The 21931-nt window shown below is 37.1% G+C and overlaps 3 protein-coding genes across 6 annotated transcripts in view; 1 reads left to right on the top strand and 2 right to left on the bottom strand.

Moving 5' to 3' along the window:
• The window catches only part of PHTF2 (putative homeodomain transcription factor 2), a 127827-nt gene extending 127248 nt beyond the window's left edge, over window positions 1-579 (bottom strand). For 2 of the 4 annotated variants that reach the window (XM_047097380.1, XM_047097383.1), the window contains exon 1: window positions 398-571. The gene's annotated coding sequence lies outside the window, so the exon portion shown is untranslated. Of the gene's footprint in view, window positions 1-397 lie in introns of all 4 variants that reach the window. The other 2 variants (XM_047097385.1, XM_047097382.1) reach the window with 2 other exon arrangements.
• A 225-nt stretch (window positions 580-804) lies between these two features.
• On the top strand, window positions 805-4916 carry TMEM60 (transmembrane protein 60). The gene is made up of 2 exons (XM_047097378.1): window positions 805-1126; window positions 4220-4916. Exon 2 carries the CDS (start codon window positions 4270-4272, stop codon window positions 4669-4671), a length of 402 nt encoding a protein of 133 aa, XP_046953334.1. The 5' UTR covers window positions 805-1126; window positions 4220-4269; the 3' UTR covers window positions 4672-4916.
• A 7794-nt stretch (window positions 4917-12710) lies between these two features.
• Window positions 12711-21931, bottom strand: part of RSBN1L (round spermatid basic protein 1 like) — a 68398-nt gene continuing 59177 nt past the window's right edge. The window contains exons 5-8 of the mRNA XM_047097379.1: window positions 21144-21286; window positions 18149-18316; window positions 16734-16842; window positions 12711-16653 (exon numbers count right to left, since the gene is read on the bottom strand). Of these exons, the coding sequence (XP_046953335.1) occupies window positions 16015-16653; window positions 16734-16842; window positions 18149-18316; window positions 21144-21286 (1059 nt within the window). The 3' untranslated portion in view covers window positions 12711-16014. The remainder of the gene's footprint in view (window positions 16654-16733; window positions 16843-18148; window positions 18317-21143; window positions 21287-21931) is intronic.

Raw genomic sequence — 21931 nt, 5'->3', positions numbered from 1 at the left:
CCTGCACGCCCTCCAGGACCCGACGCGCCCCCAACACAGCGCCAGGGGAAGGAAGCGAAGGAAAGGGGCCGCGAGAGGGGGCGGAGGGGCGGGAGGCGGCGCTGGGCTTTGGCCCTTCACCATCGAGGCTCGAGGACTGCATGGGCTCGAGAGGAGGGAAGCTGAGCCTCTGCCACCGGTCAAATGATGGGAGGGGACCGCGGCTGACCCCGGCGCGCAGGTGCCAGCGGCTGCCGGGGAAGTCACCAGCGGCAGAGGGCGATGCGTTGGCCCGGAGCCCCCACCTCCATCCTGCCCGCCGCTTTCCTCTTTCGTCCTGCTCCATCCCCAGGATTCTGTCAGAACCCAACGACCTCCACACGGCCCGCCCAAGCACAGAGGTGATGCCGGCTCTTACCGTAGGAGCGGGCGCCGCGCCGCTAGGAGGCGGCTGGGGTGCGCGCGGGAGACTCCGAAGCGAGCGCCGCCGCCGCTGCGGGAGCCGGAGGAGTCACAACGAGGCTGCCGGCGGGAGCGCTGCCTCCAGAGCTGTCGCCCCACCCCCTCTCCCGCAGGATTTTGCGCCGGAGCCTGCAGTCTCCGCGCGCCGGCGGGGAGGGGGAGAGAAGGGGCGGGGCGCCCTCGGGGGCGAAGCCGAGAGCTGGCTGGTCTGATTGGCACTTGTGGGCCCAATGGGACTACGGACACTCCAGGCTGTGCTTAGACTGACTTCCCTCCTAGCCCGTAGCGGTAGAGAGGCGGGCCTAGTGGCTTCTCTTATAGCCGCCTTTTTGACAAACCCGAACGTAAGAAAAGATCGGTTGGTTCGCACTGGCGGCCAAATGGTCCAATTACCACAGGAAAAAAGGCCTCTGAACTTAGATTGGCATCCTCTCTACCTATAGGTAGAGAGGGTAGTCCCAGGGGTGGTGAGAACCTGCCCCGGATGTGGGCGTGGCCCTGAGGTAGAACATAGAGCCTCCGCCGCGGTGGTTTGGGGAGGCGGAACTAAGATCTTTTTCTTGATTATCATGTGACGGGTTCTGGATTTAATGGAGGAGAAAGCGTGGAAAAGGCCAAGGATCCAAACTGGCGAGTTTTCTGATCTTCGCGCCCCATTCCGCTCTCCGGCCAGCGGCGCTGCCAGGTGAGTCCCGGGCTCCAATGGGCCGGGCCAGCAGTCTCCCGAGGTGCCTTTGCCCTGCCGGTGCCCCGGTGCTGGCTTCCCGAAGCCTCGGGGGGTTTGTCTCTACCTCCCACCCCCTCCCACTCCCAGCCAAAAGGACTGACACCTGCTTGGCACCAGGCTTCTGCGTGCGTTTTGGATCTTGTGCAGGAAACCTCGTTCAACTCTCAAAATGTACGGGGCCGCCCAAAGCGCAGAATGGGAACAGTCCGGATAGGGCGGACCGTCAGTGTTTGAAGTCTAAGGGCGAGGAGAGTTTAGGAACATCCTGAAGTTATAGGAACAAGTAGGCCCGAAAACCATGTAAGTTGTAAGCAGAACGCTGTTCCTCTGAAGGAAGGTTAAGTTTTCCAAGGCTGTTGCAGCAGGGGCCTTTCAAAAGCTACTCGTTATTTAGAGGAATTCTGTGTTGTGGGCTCATAAGCAAAACTGTCTTTTGGGATGAGGCGAGTTCATTTGGAAGAGGATTGGCGGTAGCGAGAGAAGGAAATGGGGGTGGTGTGGGAAGCACCGTGGGCAAATCAATGCCTGCACACACAACTGATAGACGCTGGAACTGTGGGCAGAGCCCTTCCGATTTCCATTTTGGGGCGATGCAGAACGTTTTGACAATGAATGAGGAAGCATATGAACTAATAATTATCTTCCTAGTACCAGAAGTAACCACCTAAAATGGGACTTCAGCAGAGCAAATTTTTGTTTTGGAGAAGGCAGCCCCCTCCCTTGAGGAGAAAGAAGAGTAGTAGTAGGAAACAAATAACTATTGCTTCAATTAGTGAAGATTTACGAATAAAGTAAAATTAACGTTGTAGCTCAGCATCCAGAATTCTTAAAGCATCATTTAAATATCGACATAGCGCTTCTCAGTTGAGGGCATTTTAGTATAAGTGCATACAGAGCTTTTGGTGCATCCCACATTATAAAACTGGAAGCCTTAAGATTGTGCTGTATTTTTCCACCTCCAATCCTAACGTGCCTGTGTTGAGTGCAGCTACCCTTTGACCAGGTGCTTACTCAGTCTTAACATGCAAAAATATGAACCCTGACTCATCCAATGGCTAGTGGAAAAGTGTGTTTAAGCAAGTGTATTATTGTAAACTTTTTAAAGGTTCACAAAATGTTCAGATAGACTGGGAATCAGGGTTGAGAAAAACTTGCTTTACAGCATGAAATCCATTTGTAGTTAATAATCAGTACACACCCTTCACACCTCTTCCAAATTCAGCCCATATCCCACTATGGCAGCCTCTGGTCAGGAAATGAGACCTAGAGAAAATGCCTTCCTCGGAGTAAAAGCATCTGCTTTTCATACTGCAGTATGAAGCATCTGCCAGCTAAGTAAATGAGTGCCAAAAGATGGGTATAAGGGGAAGAGGGGTGTTTGGAGATCCATTAAGTCATTATTGTAATAAAACAGATATATATATGTTCTTGCCCTATGATAGCCACCCATTGTTTAAAGTAGTAGAGATGTAGCAAAGAATATCAAAGTTCTAAAATATAATTAATTAAACATGCTAGTTTAGGGCATTTTTTATTTATCTTATTTTCCTGCATTTTTCTTATCTTCTGCATTTCTACTCCTAGCTCTCATGCTTTTGCCATCTACCCCACCACCTTCTGATCCTTTCCTCTTTCCATCAAGTATCCTCTCTCAATCTATCACTCCTCTGTAGCTTATTTCCCTCAGCTTATAATCATAGATTATTCCTTTACTGAAAAATTTCTTCTTAACCCTTTCTCAGGCTCATTATCTGTCTTATCTTTCATCTTTTTTCTCCAAATGTTTCAAAAGAATAAAATGTTGTCAGCTATTTGCATTTCGTTATCTTCTGTTAACTCCTTACCCAACTGCATGCAATCTGGCTTCTGATTTCCATTCTACTTACTCTTTCTCCAAATGGTCACAACTTAAGTATAGAACATACTGTAAACTTGTATGTGAAGACTAAATGCTTATACCATATTATAGATTAATGAATCCCAATCAAAATTCCAATTTTTAAAGAATTAGTGATTTTAGTAGTGAAAAAATGAAAGGGCAAAATATTCTGGAAAAGAAATCCCATGAGTAGGTACTAAGCTTCCCAGATATTAGAGCATATATCCTGGAACATATCCAATCATAGTCATATAGTACTAGTGCAAAACAAATATAGACCAGTAAGACAAAATAGAAGTATAAGAAATAGCTTCAGGTTGCCTGTCCGAGTCCTGAGTTCAAGCCCCACAATGGGCATAGAGCTTACTCTAAGAAAGGAAAGAAGGGACTAAATTATTGAATAATTTGGCATCTATTGGTAACAAAATGTCAAAAGTTTAAGTGGTCTTGATTATTGGATAGCAAATGATAAAAAATCATGATCTATACCACAAACCAAACAATATATAATTAGTATTAAAAAGAAAAATTCAGACTAATAGCTATTTATTAAGAATTGCAATGAGAAAGTTTAATTTAAAAAATATAAGACCCATAGACTAAACTATGTGAAAACCCAGTATTATCAATGTGTTCTATATTATTTTAGCCCAATGACCTCTTTACTTAAGTAATTCTACTTAATATCTTAATTTTTATCATTCCCTCTTTATTAAAACTTTCCTCCCTTGGCCTGATACCACTTCCTCCTTTTTCACTACTTTGATTTTGAAAGCTTTTTCTTAGTACATCTCCAAATTGAATGAAAATTTATAGATGTACAAATGTATAAAAAAAAGGTTAAGAATATCCCTGAGATGCAGGAATAAAGTCATGAGTACTTGGAATTGAGTGACCGCAAATGAAAAGGAACAGACTATTCTTGAGACTTTTGTATAGAGCTTATGCCCAGTTGATATACTAAAAATTTTATTGTATTTTGTCATAGGCTTTAAGGAATGATGGATATAATGTTGTCAAAGATGGCTACAAAGTTTTACAGGTTTTGAAAGGCAGAATAGGATTTTTCAAAATTAGGAAATCTGTGAGTGGGGGAAGAACCAGTTCACCAGGAATGGAAGTGATTTTTTTTCTGGTATCAAAACAATCTTGACTTTTTTTCCTTCTCTTAGGGTATATTTCCCTTTTTTCGACTCTGCAACAGCCTCTTTAAACTGTTTAAATGAGAATGTCCTTGGCTCAGAGAGTACTACTCACCTGGCTTTTCACATTACTCTTCTTGATCATGTTGGTGTTGAAACTGGATGAGAAGGCACCTTGGAACTGGTTCCTCATATTTATTCCAGTCTGGATATTTGATACTATCCTTCTTGTCATGCTGATTGTGAAAATGGCTGGGCGATGTAAGTCTGGTTTTGACCCTCGACATGGATCACACAATATTAAAAAAAAAGCCTGGTACCTCATTGCAATGTTACTTAAATTAGCCTTCTGCCTTGCACTCTGTGCTAAACTGGAACAGTTTACTACAATGAATCTGTCCTATGTCTTCATTCCTTTATGGGCCTTACTGGCTGGGGCTTTGATAGAACTTGGATATAACGTCTTTTTTGTGAGAGACTGACTTCTAAGGACATCATCTCATTTTATTGCTGTTCAACAAGCTGTCATTAAAGTGTTCTGAATCTTTGCAAGCTTGAAGAAATACCAGAGAACTGAGAAAAATAACCAAATGTAGTTTTATACTGCTTCCATAAAATAGTCTTTGTGAATCATGGACTTCTAGTCAATCCAAAGCTTAATTATTCAGTATTTGAGTTACTAATATCCTTATTATCCCTATATAAATAAAGTTTGTTTTTGACCTTATTTTTATACTTGACTCTTGAATAATCTGTTATAAGTATGTGGTCAATTCTTATAAAGTAAGTAAACACAAAGTCTTTAATCTACATTATTTGGGTAGGAGTTTAATAGATCATGGCCCCATTATGACCAATGTAAATGGTCATTTGTGCTTGTAATTATGAACAAAGAAACCTAGTTAATGAAATACTTAGGTGTGCCACTTCCATGTTTACATTCAGAATCAGAGTTTGAGAGATTTTTATCTAGGCTAACTGCATTAACTCTCTCTCCTGTTTATGATCCATGTATTAGAGGTGGCATATTAGAGCAGAGGCTTGCCTCTTTTTAAATTTAGAGGGGCCTTTTATCCTGGTTAAATCAGGACAGGCCTCATTTATGCCTGCTGTCCTCAGTCTCAGGAATTTAGTGCCCCTTTCACTCTTAGAATATCCTGGCTTGAGAATTTATAGATCATCCTACCAAGGCACTTAACCCATTCCAGTGAAGCATAGGTGACATTACTTAGAAGAATTCCCAACAGTCTTAAGTGTATTATAACCCTAAAGCAGGTGATTGTTCTCACCCTATACAGCCTTCATTTTTAGCTTCAGAAAGAACCTAAAATAGTATTTTATTTGTCTTAAAAAATATCTAACACACAAAGTGATTCCTGGCTGCTAATGCTTGAGAGGATTGCTTTGAATATAGCATTTTGGTCTAGTTCTCCTTTGTAAAGCAGATGACAGTTTAAGTTATAACACCACAAATTAATGTAGCTTATGAAACTACAGAGCTAAGCTAAATAAAAATTATCAATTACAAGCATTTTGCTGTCTTATAATTGGTATATATTCTATTTTGAGCATCAAAAAATAGGGTGGAGAGGGATAGTTAATATGGGGAACATAATGTTCCAGAATTGATCAGATATTTCTAATTCAACTGAGAGATCCAAACCATTTGGTCTCTCTAATGATAGATTCAAAGGAGAAAAAAGTTTTCATTTCTTTGAGAAACCAGATAGGATTTTGAAATTCGGCAAAAGCTGTATTTGTGCATGTATTATCTCTCAGTATAATGTCTCACAGGGAAAAGGAAAAGAACAGCACCACATGCAAACAATTAGCTAGGTCAGGAGTCAGCAAAATTTTTCTCTAAAGGGCTATATAGTAAATATTTTAAGCTCTGTGGGCTATGTGGGTCTGTCTCAACAATTCAAATCAGCTCTGTGGCAAGCAAGCAGCCATAAACCATGGCTATGTTCCAATAAAACTTTATGGACAATGAAATTTAAATTTTGTAAAATTTCCACGTATCACAAAGTTATTATTCTTTTGACTTTTGTTCCACTTACTCAAAACTATCCATTCTTGGGGCGCCTGGGTGGCGCAGTTGGTTAAGCGTCCGACTTCAGCCAGGTCACGATCTCGCTGTCCGGGAGTTCGAGCCCCGCGTCGGGCTCTGGGCTGATGGCTCAGAGCCTGGAGCCTGTTTCCGATTCTGTGTCTCCCTCTCTCTCTGCCCCTCCCCCGTTCATGCTCTGTCTCTCTCTGTCCCAAAAAATAAATGTTGAAAAAAAAAATTAAAAAGAAAAAAAAAACAAAACTATCCATTCTTGCCTCACAGCCATTCAAAAAACAGACCCCTAACCTAGGCCATGAAACAAGCAAATCTCTGTATGAGATTTTCTAAAAGAAAAATATGGGACAAGTCTCAGAGGATGAGAAACTAGGTAAGAAATATATCTAAAAGGCCATGTAATAACCAACCTGTTGACCCATGAGGATCAAGTAATTGTATCTGAAAGGTTCCCAGAAAGTAGAACTTTCTTAACTTGGTATACTGACACCATAAACGAACAACTTGAAGCAGCACAGTAAGTTATTGATGTATGCCTCCTTGATTCTGGCACCAATTCAGATGTGTTTTATCTCCATACCACCAAGGAATTAATTCAGTTCTGACACTACTTGGAAATCGTATCTCATTTCACAGGCTAAGGGTCCAATTCCAGCAGATGCCTCCTCCTCTCAAACTTCAGATACCAATTACAAATCCAGGTTGTTTCCTGTGCTTCTGACCTACCAGCATTGGATTGGATGTTCACATGACTCTCTCGATAATTTTGCTAGAGCAGCTCACAACTCAAAGAAACATTTTACTTATTAGATTACCAGTTTATTATCAAAGGATGTAACTGAGGAACAGCGAGATGAAATGGTAAGGCAAGGTATGGGGAAGGGGCAAGGAATTTCCATGCTCTCTGGGCACACCACTCTTCCCCCATCTCCTTGTGTTCACCACCCCAGAAGCTCTCTGAACCCTGTCCTTTGGGGATTTTATGGAGGCTTGATTACATAGCATATTAAGAAAATCAATGGCCAATGGTGACAGAAGTCAATCTCCAGTTCCTCTCCCCTGGAGTATAAGGACAGGGGGACTGGAAGTTCCAACCCTTTAGTCACACGGTTGTTTCCCCTGGCAACCAGCCCCTATTCTTAGGTTACCTAGGAGTTTTCCAAAAGTCACCTCATTAAGTTCAACAGACACCTTATTACACTTAACATTTAAGTTCCAAGGGTGTTAAAATTCCTGTGCCTGGAATAAGGATGAAGATCAAATATGTATTTCTTATAAATCACAGTATCACAGCCTCAGTGGTTGGGATACATTTAAAATATTAATTAAAGATAGGATGGAAACTATGCTCACAGAAAAAGCAAAACTAATGGAATAATAAATAATATGAAGAAAAATACCTTCCCATTTGTTTATAATTATAGGCTATTACCTTTATAATATAAAGTTGTTTACTAATGGTGTTTATAAAAAGAACACACTCTGCCTTAAGAAACTTAAACATGAAAGTATGCAACATGAAGTTTCTTCGTGAAGTCAGTATTTTCCAGGTCAGCATGGACAAGAAGTAACTTAATCTGATTTGGGGTGAAAGATTTATCAAAAATTCTGAGTAAAAGCAACTTGTGAACAAAATAACTTTTTATAAGACTTGGAAATAGAAAAAGTAGAAAATATGAAAGAATGCACAACTTAATTCAGCAATATTTCATTAACACAGAGGATGGGTATGGTGGTACAATCAACTTACCACATGAAACATGAGCCCACCAATGGAGGGCTTTCACGCACCAAGAAAAATAGTTGTGCAAAGCTTTGAGAAGTAGAGATCCGTCCGTGCGTTAAAGTTTACTGTAATTTTAAAAGTTATTAACCTTATGAATTAGGCTGTTTTCCATTCTGCTTTTTCACAGTGCAGCAAGTAAGAGAAACTGATGTTGATTAGTTAACAGAAGTAATGGTCAAAAAAGAAGAGGAAACCATAGAACCATTTTCATATGGGGCAGGCATGTTACTATACACCTGTGTCATCAAGAAAAGAATAGTCATTTCTCCTTCCTGAAGACAATCAGAGTGCTTTTAGTATTATATTAAGAACCCACAAACTACAAAAGGAGTTTCCTCTCATCTTGATTGGTCACGTTTGCACAGTAAATGTCAGTCGATCTCAAAGTATTGTTGGTGTTCCTATAATTCGTGACATAGATAGTGAAGGTACACAGGAATTACAGTGTTAGAACCAAGAAAAAACCACCTCATTACAATGACAGAAAAACTAAAGCACAGATGAATGAAATGTAAATCAGACCATGGTCATTGATAAATGGAGAAGTCTAACTCCAAATGCTATTTCCACAAATAGGTTTGCTATTGAAAAAAAATAGAAAGTTATCAGCAGAAGATGCATACCAGTTATCAACTGCTAGGTAAGGTAACCCTGGGTTAAAAGCCTTTATGAGAGGGATCTACTTTACACTTTAATGTTTTACTCTCATTTTGCTTGCCCTATGTTCAAGTTATCATACTATAATCATACTGGTAATCTTACACCTCAAAGTAAATTTACTACCACTATCATGTAGATACCACAAACACAAATTTCTAATCAGGAAAAGGCAGTCTGTGACAAGACATGATTTTGAATTTCTGGCTCTGGGCAAAATAGTGAACTAGGAAGAAGTTTGTTTTGGTATCTCCCTAACCTCTGCCACAACCTCACCTTGATCCCTTGATAAACTTTTTCCTCTTCCCAGATACCTATCATTTGCCCAAAATTAGAGAGCGGTATACAGAGAAGAGATCATTAGTGAGAAAGGCATGAAATGATTAGGCTGACCCAGAACACAGCTCTTCTATTCTTTTTACTATGTTAATTCCAGGATCAGAAGCTAACACTTGTAGTGTCTACAATATATAAATCAATGTGCTACGTAAACATTTGGCATGTTGTCATTTAATTCTCACCACAAATTAACAGAAAAGGTATTTCTCCCCACTCCGCCACTTTACATATGAAAAATACAAACTAAGAAATTTCTCAACATTATACAAGTGTATTATTCCCCCTTGATAGCTGCTCAAATGCCCTCAGCATAGTATCATACTAGTGAAGTGGGTTCACAGAGGGTCTGTGAAAACGTGCCACCTTTTTGTCCTTGCCCCACTCCTGCAACAGAAGGATATAGACTAAAAACACTAGTGCATGTTATCACCTTCAAAATTTTCAATTTTTGAATATTTACAGTATCAATAGGGAGACTTTATCTTGCCAAGCAAGATTTAGCAACAGTTAAAAATCTGCTTCAGACTGCTTCTTATATGATTATTTGCAATTTTAATCATTTTAGGTCTAGTTAAAATCTATCCTTAATTTGTAATGAATGTATGTCTGGTTGAAGGAAAAAAGTCGGATTTTACAGGTTTAATGATCTTTACAATATTTACTTCCTCCACATTACTCAATGGGCCCAGATATTTAACAGGTCGCTTCTTACACTTTATTTGTAAGACCATAGTACAAAATAGAAACTTGGTCTCTTTATAGTGCCTGCTGATCTAATTTTCCTCACTTTTCTTTCTATTGCAATTCTGGAATTACATTATGAATTAGAGTCAGAGACAGACTTTTTAGTAGAAATCTACATAATTTGTTTTTCCCACTCCCAGTAAAAGTACAACAGTTAAGGTTTCTTCAAATATTTATTGAATACCAAGTGTATATATTGGATGTTGAGGATACAGAAGGAAAAGAAAATGTAACTTCTAGCTTATGGTTTAGCCAGAGCCCAACATGTACTTAACTAATATGTACACTAAATAATATGCACAAAGGAACACAAGAAGCAGAGGGAAGAAATGGTTCTATACCGACTTTGGGATAAGGGCACAAATGGAACAAATTCATGACATGTGGAAGAGACGTTTAACTAGAATTTCGAGAAAAAAAAAGTAAAATTTCACTGTGTTATATTCCAAGCAGAGATTTCCCCAGCAAAGGCAAAGAATTTTAAAAGTACACAAGGGAAATGGCAAGTACTGGCACCAGGTAAATCTGAAAATTGGGCACACACGTTAATGGAAGGTGACAACAGATGAAGTTGGAAAGGAAGGGCCATATCATGAAGGCTTTTTGGTACAATGATGAGCATTTGGCTTCTATTTAGGAGAGGAGCCATGGAATATTTCTAAGCAAAAGAGTAACAATCATTGTTTGTCTTACAAAGATTAATCTGGTAGTAAGAAAGAATGGATTGTAATGGGGATAGGGGCAGAAGACTGCAGTCAGCCTAGAACATTTAGGCTATTTTAAGAGTCCAGGTGAGATGAACATCTACTATGGCTAAATATCTACTGTAACAAGAGAAGTAGACAAATTATAAAACCACTTCTGGGACCAAGACAAAATCTCACAATACATTGTATATAGTTAGAAGAAAAGATAGAGAATTCTGATTACTGTGAGATGACTAGGTAGCAAGATAGTGACGCCAATAACCAAATTAGGAGGGATGGAACAGCTAATGCTTGGGGGCAAGGGAGAAGAATTTAGATTTGATTACAGGGATCATTAGAGCTGCAGTGAGAATCCAAGGCTGAGTGAAGTCATGGGGTCATGAAGATAATTCAGGGACAGAGTATAGAGACCTAAGGAACCTGAGACTGCTTTAAATAGTGAATAGGCAAAAGAAGACATCCAAAGGAATGGAAAAGCAAAGCAGAACAGTTAGGTCATAAGTACAGAGTTTTAAGGAGTAAATGATTGTTTACAAGTGCTTCAAGGATTAAACAGAAGTATTAAGTGAAGCCACTGAATTTGGCAGTCAAACGGTGACCTTTGAGAGAACCACTTCAGCAGGGTGATTAAATCTGAGGCTTAAAACAAAATTGGAGTGAAATGAGGAAATGAAGGCAGACAGAGATTTCCAAGAACTGTCAGGGAGATGGAACAATAGTATAAACAAAAGCCAGACTGAAAAGTGTATTTTTTTTTTTTTTTTTTAAGAAGGCAGACTTGAGATTTTTCACATAAATGTCTGGCTCAGGTAAAAACAAAATTTCAAAGAAAGAAGACACTTGGGGTGTAGAGGGAAGATGTGGAACTGCCTGTCCAAATAAAATTTTAAACACTACATTATGCAAAATATTTGCAGCTATACTGACTTGTCTCTGAATCTGCCTAGTAGTGTTAAGTAGTACAAAAGCAATGAACTTTATAGGAAACTATATAGATTTAACATTTTAAAAACACACAAGATGTATAAATCCTAAATTTAAAAATGTGTAGAAGGATCCAGAGTTCTCTTATTTTGATAGTGCAGTTCTTGGAAGGCAGATAATAGTAAAAAACATAGAAGTAGTATGTCTTTGTTGTACTCTTCGTTTCTAGTTAACATATATTCTATTTGCCCACATTTTATTCTTGGCTCATTCACATTTCCTGATTGGGTCTAAAGTCCTAGAAGGGAAGATAACCTGAAATGCAGAATGTTTTTTTTCCCCCTCCTTTCCCTGGTAGAGAATATGATATGATATACAACCTAGTAGAAATATGATATACAACCTCTGTAAACTTAAAAAAGAAAAGACATCACTGCTTTTAGCCTCTTGTGCTTGACATTCTAAAAAGCAATCATTCCATCTGCATTATGCAGTATGTCACAGAATAGAAAAGCCAGAGCAGAGATATACACTTCTCCCTAGTTGTCCTCTTAATTATCTTATCTGAGATACACTGTCAGTGCCAAACATAAGTCTTTCATGAAATAGACAAGGCATTCTAAAAACCAAAATTCTGTTTACATATCAAATTAGTTACATCAGGTGGGAGAAAGATTAAGCAAGAGCTCTACTACCACTCTGAAGATCTAAAACCCATCATGTCGCTTTTTACCAGCTTAAAAGTATTTGGAAAACAATGGCACTTTTGTCCTCCCCTCAGGGGAGAGAAAGTCTAGAGGGAACGGAAGTAATTTAGCCCATCATCCTGGCACCCATACCTAACTAGTTTAGCAGTCTTAAAGTAATCCTCAGTATTCTAAAGTTGGCATGAATCGACTTTTGATAATTAAGTTTTAAGAGGAAAAAAAAAAGATTTTCAAATTGCAATTCAAGATCTTATGGTTTTGGCTAAAGACAGAGAAACAAGAACTTTTAAAGATGACAAGATGAGGGGCGCCTGGGTGGCGCAGTCGGTTAAGCGTCCGACTTCAGCCAGGTCACGATCTCACGGTCTGTGAGTTCGAGCCCCGCGTCAGGCTCTGGGCTGATGGCTCGGAGCCTGGAGCCTGTTTCCGATTCTGTGTCTCCCTCTCTCTCTGCCCCTCCCCCGTTCATGCTCTGTCTCTCTCTGTCCCAAAAATAAATAAACGTTGAAAAAAAAAAATTATATTTAAAGATGACAAGATGAAAATAAAATGTCAAATATAAGAAAATAATTACAAAACAAAGGTAAAAAGATTACAGTTATCAATTTTAGTATTTATTGAAAGGTGGAAGACAAGGAAAATTCCTCTCAAACTCTAAAAACAAATCTTGCATCTTTGCTAAATGTAAAATGAATTTTTAGATATTTGCTTTACATGACAATGAACTTGTCCAACAAAATACCTGAATGCAAATTTACCAAAACAGTGCTAATCTATTATTTACAAACATGATCTTACCTGCCATAAGTATTTGGGGAAAAAACTGTTTCACTCAGGAACACTAATGAAATACCTTGAAGACCTAACAAAAGAAATAAAATTTTTCCTACCTTCCCTGGCCCCAACTCCCCCAAGTTATATAATGGATTAAAAATGGATATATGTGGGAATAAACATAATATTTCCAATAATCTTACACACATGCACACACACACATACACACACATACACAGTGTTGTGCTAGATCAACCTAATCTTTATTTAAGGTCAACAGCCTTAGGGACAAGGGAGAAAATGAATATGGCTTTAGTAAAGTTTTCAACTAAATATCACAAATGTTTAATTCTTTTGCTAGCTAACCAGCTAACCTGAGTATGGAAAAGATACTACTTCTTAGCTAAAAGGGTATGAACAAAAGTAATTGAAACAAACAAACAAAAAAAGCACTGTAGCAGACACCACTGAGGTACCTTAGTTATTTTTTTAAAGGTCTGTGTATCAATTTAATAATTTACATAATCACTGTTTATATAGCATAAGGTCATATAGAAACTACATCTTAAGTGCTTTATTATTCTGGTCCAACAAACTGGAAGTAACCAAAACAACAACAAAAAAACCTAACAAACTTGTGTTCAGATAAAGAACTGGAATGTACTAACTAGGAAACCATTAATATAATGCAATATTGAAATAGAAGTTATTTGTGTGTAACAAAGGTAGTCAGAAAGTTCTCAGATTGCATCTGAAGAGGATTTTAAAATTATAACCCGTAAGACAAGGAACATAGCATTATTCAAGGTGACAAGGCTATATCTTGAAATCTGAGCCCAGTGATTTGTATTTCACTTCCAGAGAAATGTATGCATTTTACAAAACATTACGTTTTCAAAATATGGACAAGTTTTGAGTATTGTTTATAAAAGAAACTATACCTAAAAGCAACCACTGTGGTTGTTTTAGATACATCTTTTAGTTAAAAGTTTAAGGCTCATAATATTTTGGATGGATACCCTAAAGACATTTTATTACTGTATGATCTCATGCATCTATGTGTATACTACTGGAAAACTGAAATGAAAACGTTGTTAAATATATCACCCTTCAATTAAAGAAAGAAAAACAGAAAAACATTTTAACCACATGCTCTCCTACTTCTCAATACTGGTTTGTTATTAACTTTTGTATCCAAAAGGTAGATGCAAACGATAAATTTAGCTTAAAAGAGAAGATTTAAGTGGTGAAGAGCAGGCTAAGGCAGTAACATATAAAACAAAATCCCTATTTACATTATCATGATTTATACCTTCCTTATCCCATGAAAATTCCTATGTTACAAACATATTGATTTCCTGTAAACCACTGAGATTTCCTACAATATTTGCCTACCCTTTTAAACTGTGAGCCAGAAATATCACTGCTGCAATTATTTTTTCTCCCTAACCAGAAAGATAAGCAGTTTTATGGGTACCACAAATAAGGCTGGGACAGAAACAATTTAAATAGCAACACTAGCCCAAAAGAACCACAGTTAAAAGTCATCAACCAAAGTAAGAGCCCAGAAAAATACCAAAGGTAAATAAAATTGATCTGCAATGAGAATTCCTTACATCAAAGCTTACATTAAAGACATTTGTTTGACTTTCAATTACAGTAGTGGAAGCCGTCTCAAATAGTGCTGAAGTCCATCACTGAAGAGATTTGTTTTAAGCTTTAGGTAGGCACTGGCAATCATGTTTCTACCCTAATTTTACTTTCTAGAGCTTTTTTGGGGGGAAAAAAGTACTCTAAGTTGTTTACCTGCTAAGGTAGGGAGAAGGATCCTTAGAAAAATGAGGTAACACATCTTATTTTGTTAGTTCTATCTCTGTATGGCAGCTGAGTCATTGCCCTTACGATTTTGTATTTGTCGTATTTTCCTCCTGTTCTGCAAGAAAAATGTAAAAAAGGATTTTAACTGCTCACAACTAAACATTCTGTAACTAAAGATTTTTACTCAGCTTCTATGAAGTATATATAGTACAGATGCTGATTAGTAAGAAAATTTTCTCAACTTATCATTCCACACACTACAGAGAAAATTTACTTAGGGCTATGCAATCTGGCCACAAAACTTCATTAGTTAGAAGAGTTAGATATCACTAACAGACCTTGTTTCTCCCAACTTTATAAAACTGTTTCTATTACCTAAACTGCTTTCTTAATGTTGAATATAAATATTTTAAAACATATTCCAGGGAGTGAGGCTAGGAAGTTTCACATATTCATCTTATTCAGCAATTTAAGAAGTTATGCAAAATATGATATACATATATATATATATATATTCCCATACATACATACATATATAAATATGCTTTCATAACTGAACCTTGGTTTTAAAAATGCTTACACAGTGTGGAGAATTTAAATATTCACTAGATTTGAATACGTACATTGCACTCCATTACCACTCTAAATGCATACACCAGCAGAAACATAACAGACCAAATGATTTAACTGAATTGTCGGTTTGTCTTTATGCAGACCCAACAGAAAACATATTTATTATTATGAACCTTTATTAAGTGGCTCACATTTCAGTATAAATCACACTAAAAAGATTTTTTAAAAGCTATTTACACTACAGTGCTGACACAGTAAAATGAAAAAAAAAAATTGGTATAAATAAGCTCTATGGAAAAGCCTTTAAATTGTCAAAAAAGAATTCTGGCTCATATTACAAAATACATATATATATATGTTAATACATATATATATACATATATATACATACATATGTATACATATATATATGTAACATATATATATACACACACATATATATATATATATATATGTTAATGTCAGCTCTATTCTAAAACCTACAATTCCAAATCAAATGATTTTTTTAAAGACTCCTTTTGTTTAAACCTGTAATGTTTACAGTGCATCTGGCCCTAAGTGCTTTGATACTTCACAGTTATGGACAGGCACTGAGGAATGTTACAAAGCTACATAAACTCTATTTTGTAACAGACTTGGGAGCAAGTCCTTGGCTTGCTTTCAGAATTCATGAATCTTTATTACATTATTAACTTAAAAAAAAAAAAGAATTGTAAATGGTATGTACAAATTCAGCACAAAATGTCATCATCTTTTCTATCTTGATTTGAATGTCCTGAACTAGGTTGTCTTGTATCAACTAGACTTATGTGGCTTCCAGGACATAATTCTTCCTTTAAATCTTTGTTGGTATTTTCAAATTTAGAGTCCACGTCAATCTTAAATTCTGTAAATTGAACATGATCCAATTTTGCTTTAACATTCTTGCCATCCATATTCGGTGCTCTAGTCTTTTCAGGAATATAAACATTCACAGGTTCTTCCTTGATTCTTACAGATGGAATAGGTTCATGTTTAATCTGCTGCAGTTCAGATTTAGAATGAAGTTTGTCTGAAAAATTAGAATCCAAGGAGGTTTTGCTTATAGCACAAAGCATGTGGTCAGTGTGAGGTCCAAGAACTGATGATGTGGTATCTGGGGATGTGCCTGTTTCATGAGTAGCTGTATTCTGTACAGTGTCCTCCTCTAAGTGATATAACTTGAGCCGAACATGCCATGCTAAACTGCATACAGCTGAAACTGTCTTGAACTGATGAACAACATTCCTTGGAATAAAATAAATGTCATTATCATACAGCTGAATTCTGGCATAACGGATGCCTTCCCTCCTCAGTTGATTAAGTTTTGCATCATCAACCCACTGGACACACTAAAAAAAGAGACAGAAATACCAGTAAGTCTTTTCCACAATAAAAATTAAACTGAAGACAATAATGGTTAAAGATATACCTGGGACAGTGGAGGTTCATGTAAATCTAACTGCATTCGTTGAACTACTTCTAAGAAATCTTCAGCATGAAAACAAATTACATCTTTGGTTATTCGGGGTTGAGGAGGCCTACAAAAACATGAAACAATGAAGAATCTTCCATTAATGTTTCACTCAGTTAAGTCCTTATTAAATTTTATGGTCAAAACAAAAGTACTTAGAAATAAAGTCAAAATGTTTAAATATGTAAAGACCACTTTACATATTTAAACAAAGGGATAAAACCATGAGTTTTGGCTTAAACATAAATAGAACTCGCTTCATTTTATTATAGCTATGTATAACCGTATTTTGAAAAAGCAAAATAATTTGAATTGGTTAATTATAGAAATCAAAAAAGTAAGGGATTATCTTAAAGGTCAATACTTCAACAAATTAAATGCTAAAGACGAAATTACTAAATAAAAATTAGAGGTAAATATGAGAAGAGAATACTTTCAATAAAGACATATATAACCGCAATTATGTGTAAAATTCCTAAGTCACTCTTAATAAATTAAGAGACATTCACTAGAAAAGTGCTACTAAACTATTACCACTCTATTTGCAGGGGATTAATAGTGTCTTTATAATTCTAAAAAATCCCCAAATTCGTCAAGTAATTAGCAGTATACAAATACGTTTTTATAGAACATGCTAAAAAATGGATTTTGAAATGAAATTCCAAGCAACAGAACTACAAAACAATCATACCAGGGCAAATCATAAACAGATTTTTAAAAACCAGTGATAAAGAGGGGCGCCTGGGTGGCGCAGTCGGTTAAGCGTCCGACTTCAGCCAGGTCACGATCTCGCGGTCCATGAGTTCGAGCCCCGCGTCAGGCTCTGGGCTGATGGCTCAGAGCCTGGAGCCTGTTTCCGATTCTGTGTCTCCCTCTCTCTCTGCCCATCCCCCGTTCATGCTCTGTCTCTCTCTGTCCCAAAAATAAATAAACGTTGAAAAAAAAAATTAAAAAAAAAAAAAAAACAGTGATAAAGAGAAAATCTACAACTTATACATTACACTGATACACAGGGAAAGTAGGGTAAGATCATCAGGGACAATGATGACACAGTAAGCACCAAGTGAACCTTAGTTTTTCTTTAACCTTAGTTAAGGCAATTGTTTTTACTTCTCATCACTTAGAAAATCAAATTATTACGGTCCAACCCAAAAGAATAAACGCACATTCCAACAATTAAAAAATTTTAGTGCAGTCATACAATTAGTCATACAAATACAGAGAAAAATGGAACTTTCTTTCCCCACAGGAAGAATTACTGAGAAACTTCCCAAGAAAAATTTTAGAAGCCAAGAAAACCTTTCATTAAAATAGCAGTCAAAAAAAAAAAAAAAAAAAAGAAAAGAAAAGAAAAAGCAGTAGTTAATACATACCACTCTCCACAGTGCACAGCCTTCAACACTCCAACAGCAGCTGTAGTCTGTCGTTCAAAACCTTGTCCTATATGATCTGCATGGGCTCTTGTCCTGTCTTCAAAGAGCATCTCACGGGGCTCACTGGTTCGAGGTAGGTACTGCAGGTTTTTTATTTCATTGGTAGTTCTGTTAAAATAAAATCAAATCAAAAATAGACAGGTAGGAAGGGAGAAAGGGAGGAAGGGAGGAAGGGAGGAAGGAAGGAAGGGAGGGAGGGAGGGAGGGAGGGAGGGAGGGAGGAAGGAAGGAAGGAAGGAAGGAAGGAAGGAAGGAAGGAAGATAAATAGAGGAGGTGGGGAAAGAGGCTGGCCTACGTATTAAAGCTTAATCGCCTTCAAACATTTGTATTGATGTCCTGAGGCTTAACTGCCATCAAGGATTTAGTAATTACATAATTCAGACAAAAGGAAATTTTACATCACCTGCTCCCAAATCAAGTTCTATTTTTAAAATGAACAAGTACAAACAAAAATGCATATAATCCCCTCCTTTTTCTAACAGTCTTCACAAAAGTGGCCACTGTAAGGTGGATAAACAACTAAATCATAGATGTTGTGGTTTACCCAGGTTCCCTTCCAGAATCTTTACCTGAGGTTTGGGTCTTATCTGTAGAACCATGCCCCTCATTCAAATCACGTGGCTAATGTAAGATATATTATCTGGAACAAACAGGTAACTTTCAAAAATGGGTTAATTAATATTTATAGAATACCTACTGTATATTAGGTGCTATCTAGGCACTGCAGCTAGTGAACAAGACAGTAGTGAATAAAACAGACAAGTTCCCTACTTTCATAGGAGTTGATATTCCAGTGGAGAAAGACTAACAAATAAATAAATAGGAAGAAAATACCAAATAGTAAGTACTTCCACAAAACATGCATGATTTATTGGAGGCAGAAAGGAAAACCTTAGCTCCCTCTTAAAGGACATCCACCTGCGTTCCCCTATGGCTCACCTAGATAAGCATACAGAAGCTGCTACTTAGTCTCATTCAATGCAAAAACCCTCTAATTTTGCTGCAAAAGGGGAAAAGGGTGAGAACAATTTCTTTGGGAGTCATCATCTTGTTTATCTTCCTATGTGGTTTTCTGTTGCTTTCAGAGACAAATCCAGATTGCCCCCATAATTTTCTCCTCTCATCCTAGACTTAACCCCTAGAATCACTCTTATTAGTTCTCTAATTTCCCACTGTCCATCTCTACTACCACTGCTCTTTGTGCACTCTTGTATTACAACACACACACACACACACACACACACACACACACACACACGTGATGCTACAACATACTTTTTTGCCTTTTGTGACTATGTTCTACAGGTGCCAGAAAGCTAGATGATAATTCCTGTGGAAAGCTAACAGGCTTTCAAGCCTACAATTCTAGTGTCATTAACACCACATTCTAATGAATTAAAACTTTATATGAAACATTTAGCACAGTGCCTTGGGCAATATTGTTATTAGTTGGTCAGACTACTACGCGATATACAATCATCACATATACATGGATTCTAATCCCTGAGGGCAGGCAGTTTCCTCAGAGGGCTGGTGAACTCCCTTAAATCACATGTAAAATTCTGTGTATATATGCACTGTTCTGGGGAGAGGCTTTCACAGTCTATTTCTCACTACGAAGAATGCTGAAATTAACATTCTTATACATTTACCTTTAGTGATTTCATTTCTTAGGACAGATTCCCAAAAGTAGTAGTGCTGGATCAAATAGTATATATGCATTAAACTTCATGAGCTATTGTTAAATTACTTTCACAGAATGATTATAGCAGCTCACCTTTCTACCAACAATATATAAATGGTTCTGTTTCCTCATACCTCCCAGCCTCTAATACTTTTTTTTTGCCAATGTAATAGGTAGAAATAGTATCTCATGATTCTTTTAATGTAACTGGCTGAAGCCTGTTTTTCTACTGGGTTGTGTTACATTTTTGTTGTGAATTTGGGAATGCTTTTTTAACTTTAGTCTGGCACACAATATAAATGTTTTAGTCCAGTCTATCATGGTTTTGAACTTTGTTGTTCATGTCTTTTTTCTCACAAATAGTATTACTATTATACTAGATAATACTAGATAGTATTTCTATCTTATTTGGTCTCTCCTAGGCTTAAAGTTTTTATTCTTATATTTTAATTTTTTATCTATTATGTTCAAATCTCTGACTTCTTGATAAGGGCTTGAGATAAGGGCTATGGTTTTGTTTTCTTTCAAATGGACTTCAATTATGCCAGCATTACTCATTAAATAAATCTTCCTTTTCCCATCCATCTCATACATTAAGGTCTCAACATATTTTGATCTATTTGGATACTCTATCGTATTCCAGTGATGTTTTTGAGCTTTACAATAATTTTTAATATCGAGTAATACAAGGCCCCCTCACTTATCTTCTCTTTCACAGTTTTCTTGGAAATTTGTTGACTTTACTTATCCTTCCTTCTTAACTTTAAAATCATTAAATCCAGTGCTGGAAGTGTGAGTCCAACTGGAATGCTAAAAACTTCAAAGGATACTCATTTATCCAATCTAGAACACAGTAGGGTTTTCCATTTATTTAGGTTATTATTTTATATCCTCCAGGAGATGTTTTAGTTTTCTTAATATGGGTTCTGAATATTTCTTATTAAATTTATTCCAAAATAGTTTATAATGTCTTTGTTGTGAATGACATTTTTTCCCATTCCTACTTACAATTTATTGTCATTTGCCTACATTACTCAAGCCTCATTTATACTTGATATTTTATAAAAAAAAAAATTATCAGCACGTGTAGCCATTTTTGAATTTACATTTCAAGTATGCTCTAAACTTTCCCTTCCTTCTTTCTCCAATTTCCAACACACACACACACACACACACACACACACACACACACACACACACCCAGTGTACAGACATCTATCCCTGGCAATAAAAATTTGTATTCAACATACCTTTTCCTTTTGAAAGGTGACTTTGGCATATCGGCCACAGGGATCATTTGTTCTCCTGGGCGCACCCACATGATGGGACCATCATCACTGTCTTTTCGACTCTCTAATTTTAGACTAGATAGTGTCCCCCATGGCAGTGTACACTAGAGGCAAAGAGTTACACAGAAACCAATTATTTTCAAAATGCATCTTCCAACATACATTAAAGAATACTGCCCCCTTGACAAACTTTCATATATACCTTTATACTTATACATTTAAAACACATACCTATTTTTAATATATTCCTATGTATTTATACATTTTCCTTCAAAAAATTCTATTTCAAACATATCAAGAGTAATTATTCTCAGATGGTTCTCTCCTCTAACCCTGGCAGAATATGATTTACTACATTCATCATTTGTTATTCCTCCTTCTACCAAATAAAAGGGTCATGTGATGTTAATAAGCTGGCAAAATAAGTGTTCTCCATGAGAATCCATAAAAATGAACTGAGTTATAAAAACTAGGCATCTCAAAAAAAAAAAAAAGATACCTCTTTGAATAATTATCATCAAAACCTAACAAAACGAAAAGGAAAACCAAACCAAAGTCAAAACTTATTTCTGTTTAGTAGTTGCTTGAAGAGGTTGCTGGTCTAAAAGCAACTTTTTTTTTTTTTTTAAAAAGAAAAGAGAGAAAAAAATGTCTAAGGGCCATTGTCCTGGGAATGGTGAAAATGGTATTTAAAAAAAAAAAAAAACACAACATTTATCCTATCATTTCCAAGAAAGGGGAGGATTGTC

The sequence above is a fragment of the Lynx rufus genome, unplaced genomic scaffold (genome assembly GCF_022079265.1).
Source record: "Lynx rufus isolate CCGP_SWC_20201006 ecotype Redwood Valley unplaced genomic scaffold, mLynRuf1.p SCAF_4, whole genome shotgun sequence".
NCBI lineage: Eukaryota > Metazoa > Chordata > Mammalia > Carnivora > Felidae > Lynx > Lynx rufus.
The sequence above is the reverse complement of the archived record's forward strand: the minus strand, read 5'-3'. Positions and strand labels throughout refer to the sequence as shown.